This window comes from Rosa chinensis, chromosome 5 (genome assembly GCF_002994745.2).
Source record: "Rosa chinensis cultivar Old Blush chromosome 5, RchiOBHm-V2, whole genome shotgun sequence".
Taxonomy (NCBI): domain Eukaryota; kingdom Viridiplantae; phylum Streptophyta; class Magnoliopsida; order Rosales; family Rosaceae; genus Rosa; species Rosa chinensis.
In genome coordinates this window covers 75,637,724-75,646,240 of record NC_037092.1, presented here as the reverse complement: position 1 = coordinate 75,646,240, position 8,517 = coordinate 75,637,724, and the positions used below count along the sequence as shown (strand labels likewise).

Here is an 8,517-nt window from a genome sequence, read left to right as displayed (position 1 = left end):
CACTTCTAGGTCAGGAAGCAAGGAGTCACGGACGTTGTCAAATCTTTCTTCGAGTGAGACCCACAGCCTTCTGGGGTCTTCTTCATTCATATACTCGTACTGGAGCGAATCATCCATATGACGAGTCATTAGGATGATGGCTTTTACCTTATTTGCCTCTAAGGCTGCTCTATTTGCTTCCAAAGCTTAAGCTTGCTCAACAGTTAGCACGTCCTAGCTAGGCTCTAGAATCATATCCAGGATTCCATCAGCCTTGAGATGTTGGCGGATATCACGAACCCACCTGTGATATCCAGAGCCAGTTGTTCTCAATGGAGTAAAGTCCAATTTGTTCAGGTTACTCATCCTGAAAGAGAACAAGAAATTAGGGTTAGTTTCGGAGCGAAATAGGCTACCACGAAAACATATGAAATTTCTGAGCGAAATCGCTTCCAAGAAATTAGGAATTTCCGAGCGTAGTCGCTTCCAAGAAATTCGATTCCAAGAGATATTGGATTAGATCGAAACAATGATTTAAGTGGTCGATCATAAATTATCTACAAACTCTAAGTTTGGAGATCTCAACAAGCTCTAAGCTTGGAGTGAGTACGAACCCCCACAGTTCGGCTTAATTTGGTCTCCCCTATAATGAAGAAAGGGGAGTAGAAGAAGGGAGGTTGCAAGTCCCCGAGAAAAGAAGAAAAGAGAGAAAAAAAACTTCAAAAAGGGGAACTTTTAGAAAAGTTTACCTTGAAAAATAGCCGGAAATCTTGACCAGAAAAAGCTACTGTAGATGGCCGGAAAAAGGTCGCCGGAAAAGTGGCCGGAAATTGGTGGTCGGCGGTGGTGGCCGGAGCTAGGCCGGGCTGTGCAGGGGCGCTGTAGGGGGTATGCAGAGGCTGTGCAGCAGCTGTGCGGAGGTTGTGCAGGGGCTGTCGGCAGATGTTTCAGGGGGGGGGTCTGCAGGGGCTTCGACAGATATCGGCAGGTCTCGGCAGCTCTTGGCAGGTGCTTGCAGGGGCTGTCGGCAGCTCTCGGCAGGTGCTTGCAGGGGCTTTCGGCATATGTCGACAGCACTCGGCAGGAGGCTTGCAGGGGTTGTCGACAGGTCTCGGCAGGGCTTGCAGACGCTTCGACAGATGCGCGCAGGCACTCGGCAGGTCTCGGCAGGGGCTCAGCAGCTACTCGGCAGATGCGCGCAGGTACTCGGCAGGGGTTCGGCAGCTACTCGGCAGATGCGCGCAGGTACTCGGCAGCACTCGGCAAATGCGCACAAGTACTCGGCAGCACTCGGCAAATGCGCACAAGTACTCGGCAGCACTCAGCAGGGGTTCGGCAGGGGCAGAGATTGGTCCGATTTTTCCGACAGCCGGTTCAGGGGTTTTCCGGCTTGTTCCGGTGGTTCCGCCGCCGGTTCTGGGCTCCTTGGGATTAGGGCTTCGATATGTGGGGCGGTGGTTGCAGGATTTTGAGGGCTACGAAATTAGGGTTTCAGGGTTAGAGGCTCGTGCTGATAACGTGTTGTAGAGAAACTGAAATTGAGAGAAATTCGCTGTGTATTCTCATTGATAATAGGGGCCACTTTATATAGAGGATTACAATGCATAGAATCTCAATTATACAAGGAAAGTAATCTTACATCAATTAGGAATCTAGATCCTTCTAATCGAACCCTATTACCACTAGGTCAAGTAACCTAGAGTTTGGGCTAAACACAAATTAGGTTTTCCTTGAACAATAACATATTATTTAGGGAAATGTCCAAATACCCTAGTTTTAAAGAAATTAGTCCTCTTTATCTCAACAAACTTACGGATTGGGTAATATAAGATAATTGATTTTGTTTTGTAATACCTAATTGAAAAGTTTTTTTTTTTTTGCTTTTTATTTATTTTAAAGACTATTCTGGCCTCTCATTCTTTTGTCACATAGAGATAAAGTGGAAGAGATAGAGGTCACCAAAGTTTGCCAAAACCTCATCGGAGCTCATTGAAAACTCGCCGGTCGTCGGAGGTCACCGGAGAGGTCTCCAGAGATCCTCAGGGAGATCTTTGGAGATCTCATAAATGTTTTAGAAGGTTTATTGACCCCCACGCATTGGATACCATTCTCTTCCTCCTTTCCAATAATACAGAAAAAGCTCTTGAATCTGATCGATCCTTTGAATTTGGAACGCAGATTCATTTCATATACCCCTAAAATCTATGAACCACACTTTGATTAAATTGCCATGTTGAATATGGCAAATCTGAAGCTTTTTTCTAATACAAATAGCAAAACCCACAAGAAACAACTTCACCTTTTGCAACGAAAAACCAATTTCTTTAATCAAAATCCCTCAAGTCTTAATTAGATTTGTGAAATTTTTTTTTTTTGTTAAACAAAATATAGGAACCATTTCTTCACTGTTATTGGTGCAGAACAGAGGACGATTAAGACAACAAAAGAAGATGAAGCACACTTGAATCCTGACGCACATGACCACTGCGATGTTGCCAGAGATCAAGGTGCAGTCTAGGCACTCCCACTGCGCCATCTAGGCTAGGGTTTTGGGGAGTGACAAGGGAGCAAGTCACATTGGCATATAGCTTAATGCCATCCAACTGGTGTATTAAGCTATATGCCTATTGTATTATAAGACATGTTGATTATCTCCCTCAATTGTAAAAAATCTTTTTTTTTTTCTTTTTTTTTTTTGGGGGGGGGGGGGCGGGGGTTGTATAATCCTAAATATTTTGGCTATAAATCAACTATATCTTCCTTCATAAAATCCCTCTTAAGTCGACTTTGTTCATAAATTAATATTGGAAGAAACACATAATTCAATTAGGAATATTTCTTCTGAAGCAAGTTTTATTCAAAATCTCATGTAGAATATTCTTGTATATTTTTACTTCCCATATCATCCTTAATTCGTTCCACTTTTTTCAATTTTTCTTAGCCTTCTTGAGGTGTCTTAGATTTCCTAAAGATTTACCTTAGTATATATAGTTAAGAACTTAAGACATTATATATGTCCTAAAGATTGAAACCGAAAGACACTATAGATTTCCAGGTCCCTTTGGTCTTCTCTCTTGAACAAATTTTTTGGCCATTAGTTTGTTTCAACCATGAGACGTGACCAAAAAAGGTGTCTCGGCATCCTCTTCTGCCTTTCCGGCATAGGCCTTACCGTACTCATACTATGCATCTTCTTCGTCTTTCCTCCCGCTCTTACTGTCAGAATCACTAATGCCTCTCTCACCCAATTCAAACTCAGCGAGGAATCTCTCAACTACAACCTTGCACTAGACCTCGCCATCAAAGACACCAACAAAGTGTTTCCTATTCACTACAACAGCATCGAACTCGTTGCCAAGTATGGGAAGGAAGGGTTTGCTTTTATGAGTTCCCTGCCTCACTTCAAACAACGCTACAAGAACACGACCATTCTGCACACAATTCTTCAAGGGCAGCAGTTGGTGAGGTTTTCGGAACGTGAGCTCTCCCGGTTTAACTTGGAGACTGTTGCTGGAGTTTACGGTATTGATGTGGTCGCAACTATGCAAATAAAAAAATCTGTATCCGCAAGGGTTTACAAACGTGAATGGATCTGCAGACTAATGCTTCCTTTGAGTTCTGACCAAGCATTTTCGAGTTTCAAGGCTATAAAGTGTATTAATTCAATTTAAGGCTTGTAGCCTTTTTAGGGATAGAACCTTCTAGAGTTCTAGTTCTAAGCTTACCATCGTAAGCTGAGTCTTTCTTCAATTTTTAGTTTTTTTTTTGCTTATTATTAGTTTTTTTATCTGGCTGTTTATTTTAGGTTAATTTTAGTTTAAATGGTTGATGGAAAGGTCTGATTTTCTTCCCTTGATAGAAAGGCCTTCTTCTTTTTTTGAAACATTTTTTTTTTTTTGAGTAAGAAGGTCATCCCAATATTGTATTTCAGCAAGCAGTACCAACCCGACATACCCCTAGGGGCCATTAGAAAGAGCCGTATTACAGAGTATCCTAAGAACCTATTCTCAATACAGAATAAGAAACTAGTATACTCTCAGTACACCCACCTTTTAAGATTACGCACTTTTATTCTAACAAAAACCTAACGCTCCGAAGCGAATTAAAAGATCAACAGAGCAAATTAGATCTTTGCGACCTATTATCTCAAAAAAAGAAACTTGACCTAACCTCCTTTAGTAAAAAAGAAGGCAGACCCAATAGGCCAATACTAAAACTAAAAAAAAAAAAACTAAATAACCAAGGAGGCCCAAGTCCACACAAGGAAGGCCCAACCTCCAACTTGAGGCCCAGAATGCCTAACCATTGGAAACCTTAGCACAGAGCCTCCACCGACTGCAACATGACCGCTGGTGCTGCTACTGCCATCACCGATCCCATAACTCCCAGCCAATTGTCCAGACCAGCCACCACATCGCCGCCATCCTCAGCGACCCGGAAAGCATCTACCAACATTACCCAAGCCAAATCCAATCCACCCGGTTAGAACGACGTGGGTAGAAACATGAAATAACCAAAAGACTCACTCTCGTTCCTTTCACCATCAACGAGCCACCTAGAAAAAGCCACATCGCTGCCAGACTTGAAACCATGCCGCATCACTGATGCAGTCTCCATCAGAGCACCACCACCGAGATATCCCCCCGACCATAAGGCAAAGGCGCCTCCAGTCAACAGAAGATGACCAGATGCAGCAAACTCAGCAACTCGATGAAGTCGAAGCTCACCGCCGTCCTCGGAAGAGCGATCAGAGAGAAGAGAAAATCCCACCTTTCCGATCATAGGTTTACCGTCGGCACTCGGGTGAGATAGCCGCAAGCGGATATTCTCTCGTGAGAGAGTCGGAGAGAGAGACATGCTCTCACGGGTTATTTGCATGTTAGACTTTTTTTTTTTTTTTTGAAACATTATTACAACTTGCAACAAATAGTACATCAATTGAAATCATGACTTTTCACTCCACTAAACTTGATGATACTGAGTCTTTTGGAATGTGTTATTCTTTAATTCCTACCAATAATGTTTTTGTTAGGGTATTTTTTTCACTTTGTCCTTTTGAGTCCCACCTGAACTAGTGAGACTCTTGTTCGTAAGTGAAAGATTATTGATTCAACTGACAAACAAATAATTATTGTGGATTCTTAGTTGGTATATGATAATAAAGAATAATAAGAATCTTCTAAAAAAAAAAAATGAATAATAAGAAACTCTTTAGCTATTGCTAAAGAGCTAGCTAGTAGCTGGGCAAATTAAAAGATAGGATAATAAAATACGATTACGGCCATATATGTCTTGCTGAAAGCCTGAAACATTAATACAAATTGTAGCTTGAAAATTAATATAGCACATTCATCTCTCATTCTCTCTGCAGGATACAAGATCAAAACTAAATTTCAACCCAACATTAATAAAGTAGATGATTGCACATCTGCAGGTTCTGAGGCATGTTAAAGCAAGTTGAAGTCTGACGTACAAATCAAAAACTTGCTAAGGGCTCAATCACAATCAATTTCACAGCTTTGTGACCCTTTTGGGAGATCTGATATCTGTTTGTTAAGATCCCTTTTCTTCTCTGTATTTCCTTCTAGGGTACCGCGGTAGCTTACAAACATATTCTCCAAGACAATTGCATTCTTTAGCAAAATCCTTAATGCACGAAGCTCATTCTGGTTTCCACAAAATTCAGTGACTGCAATCTCTTTAAGACTGGTCGAAAAACATGGAGGCAGTGGAATATCCAACATCCCATCATCTTTTGCATCATCTGAGCACAGCCTAACCCCCTAAAGCATTAAAACACCAATTTTATCAACACTAAAGGAAAACGCAATCAAGAATAATGGATTCTAATATACAAGAGAAAACGCGCAAATACTTTTGAAGTTACCTCATGAAATGACAGATCCCTAAGACAAGGACAGTTTTGGAGTATCCTCAATAGTACCATACTATCAAGTTCTATCACACTCCCGTCGAATATCAAGGTGGTTAGATCATTGAACATGGGCATCTGGGCAAGGAGTTCTGATGCACCAGTTAGAGCCACCTAACAACAGAAGGTGAAGTCAATCATCATGATCAAGTGATTTAGACACATTCATGGAACAGAATGTTAATTAATGCCACATGAATGCAATTTGTAAACAGATATCGATACATCAAACTTAAATTGTAGTCAATAAAAGAGAAGCAAACAAACCTCAAAGTTCTGATGAAATATAGTTAGGCTCTTCACAGTAGAGAGCCCTCTAAGAAGCTTATGCAACAGGTAACTATCAAGTCTGGAGCCCTTTGTATCATCAATACTAATATGAGCCTCATGTACTGATGAGTTACACAAACAATAGTCATTTAGCAACTGACCTGAGTAATAAAAATATGCCAGACTAGCTCCAAACACCATAATCTGACACACATTTGAGCCTCTGGAAATTGGCAACTCGCTTTCATCGATGCTCAAACTCAGAAGTTTAGGAGCACAAATACTCACAAACTTGATATTCTCCCAATTACACTCTGAAAAAGATAATTTTTCAAGGACTGGGCAACCAGAAAACAGCTGCTGGGTTGAGTAGTCATCAGAAAACACCACGGAGCAAAGAGACAATTCCCTTAGACTTGAGAAACAAATAGTAGAAGGAACTTTGAAACTACACGGGAGATACAGGTTCAGCACTTTCAATGTGGCAGAAGTAAGTAGAGAATGAGGCAATGAAAATGGTTCCTTGTGGCTATCCAGCTCTATAGATAAGTCTTCAACATTGCGCCGTACTATGGCAGAGATCCAGGCATGAACACGAGATGCATCACCCAGTACTGGAAACCTAAGACGGAACCGTTTTATATCAGAAGGGCCACGTAAAAGAAGTGCTCTATCTACAACATTCACCAAGAGAGATCTCTTAGCATTCCCTGGATAAAATTCAAGATTGGGAATTGATGTCCATAGGTATTCCCATCTTTTAGACAGTATGCTTGTTCTGATAGCCTCTTTAGTTGGAAGTGAAGAGATGATTTTTGCAATAACCACATCAGGTAAATCACTTAAACCCTTTCTCTGTCCAACCATCTCTTCTCCTCCACCCAACTTCTGCTTTTTGGGTCTTTCCATCTGAGAACTTACATCCATAGTTCAGAACTTCAGATAGTTTCCCTATATAAACCAAATAATGTCAGATTAGACATTACATGCTAAACATATTGAACAAGAAAGAAAGTACAGATATTCAGCATTAAGGCCAAATGCCAAGAATAAAGACTGCAAACGTCGAAGAAGAAATTGATGGCTAGGAGGATGGGATTGCTTTGAGAACAAAATTCAGCCAATGCAATGTGGTGAACAATAATCATAATGAAAATAATGTCTACAGCTTTCAGGACCAAGTGAAAAGGAGCGCATCAAACAAACTGCATATAAACCAGAGTATATATTCAGTAAAGAAATATCATTATAGCGATTTGTTTTCCATTTGAAAAATGATAACAATAATAAACCAGGACAAAAAGTTCATTGCTAGAACTCGAAATGGGCAATAGTTAACGTCTCTATGTCAAGTTTTGTGCTGAGCATACCATGAAAATCATTTAAATTCTTAACTATGCTAGCTACTGTGATGATGTACTAAACATCAAACATGTTAAACGTGCTATTAAAAAGGAAGCACCAAAGCAAATTGAAAAAAAAAAAAAAAACAACTGTAAATTTTGAATTGAAAACCCAAAAACAAATCACAATGCAAATAATCAAACCCAAGATTCACTTCGCAACAAGATAAAGGCCTGAAGTTCCTATGATTTTTATATATAGAGGAACACAGAAAGCTAAGACCACCTGTTTGCTAAAAAGATGAGACGATTCCGCGATTCGATTCTCAGAGAAAAGTTGACAGCGCACTGGCTTCCTCGGTAGAATGTGTAACTTCTGAATCAAACACAAAACCAAGAAGAAACAAAGTTAAGTGAAGCAGTAGAATAAAGCTCACTGAAAATGTAACAAAATGTAGCAAAGCCCAGGAAACCCACTTGCTCTAAATCACGAAAAGTTCCATTTCTAATGAGATAAAACTTACCCAGAATTGAGCGCTTTCTGTAGTCGTAATGAAATGAACGTGCGGATTAGAACTAGGGATATGGCTATATGTATAACACTACAAGAAATTTCTGCCCAATAATGTTGTTTGAACATTGAAATTTGAGAAAGGGCGGGACCGTCCAAACTTTGAGACCTTTTCCCTCCAAAGTAGCAGAATACGACAAAGCAGATCCACACAGTAAATAACAAAGTTACTACTTACTACTACAAAATGTAGTAACTCTGTTGTGTATAAGTGTGTAACTATACAAGTTGGTGAAATACTGGAACTGGTGGTTAAAGCCCCACAGAGCAACATGAAAAATTTAACTTGTGAAGGCATGGAGGTCCTGTGGAAAATTTTAAAGACTTTCAACTAAAAATACTTGGGAACGTACACTTTAAGTAATTATTAATTTTTCTTTTCAATGGAAGAATAATAATATAAAGACGATTACTTCATGATA

The 8,517-nt window shown here is 40.2% G+C and overlaps 2 protein-coding genes across 2 annotated transcripts; one reads left to right on the top strand and one right to left on the bottom strand.

Moving 5' to 3' along the window:
- The first annotated feature begins 3,089 nt into the window (after positions 1-3,089).
- Positions 3,090-3,650, top strand: LOC112164080 (NDR1/HIN1-like protein 3). The gene has a single exon (XM_024300320.1). It carries the CDS (start codon positions 3,090-3,092, stop codon positions 3,648-3,650), a length of 561 nt encoding a protein of 186 aa, XP_024156088.1.
- A 1,640-nt stretch (positions 3,651-5,290) lies between these two features.
- LOC112167857 (F-box/LRR-repeat protein At3g26922) lies at positions 5,291-8,105 on the bottom strand. Its single transcript, XM_024304950.2, has 5 exons — positions 8,049-8,105; positions 7,811-7,900; positions 6,179-7,132; positions 5,867-6,025; positions 5,291-5,762 (listed from the first exon to the last, which is right to left on the bottom strand). The coding sequence occupies exons 3-5, from the start codon at positions 7,106-7,108 to the stop codon at positions 5,475-5,477; spliced, it is 1,377 nt and encodes a 458-aa protein (XP_024160718.1). The 5' UTR covers positions 7,109-7,132; positions 7,811-7,900; positions 8,049-8,105; the 3' UTR covers positions 5,291-5,474.
- Positions 8,106-8,517: the final 412 nt, after the last annotated feature.

Excerpts from the sequence above, each read along its gene's own strand:
- LOC112164080 (XM_024300320.1), top strand. The coding sequence starts at position 3,090 with ATGAGACGTGACCAAAAAAGGTGTCTCGGCATCCTCTTCTGCCTTTCC.
- LOC112167857 (XM_024304950.2), bottom strand. The coding sequence starts at position 7,108 with ATGGATGTAAGTTCTCAGATGGAAAGACCCAAAAAGCAGAAGTTGGGT. Across the intron at positions 6,026-6,178 it reads TATTTCATCAGAACTTTGAG|GTGGCTCTAACTGGTGCATC; the intron begins GTTTGTTTGCTT and ends TTCTGTTGTTAG. Across the intron at positions 5,763-5,866 it reads GGGATCTGTCATTTCATGAG|GGGGTTAGGCTGTGCTCAGA; the intron begins GTAACTTCAAAA and ends TTAATGCTTTAG.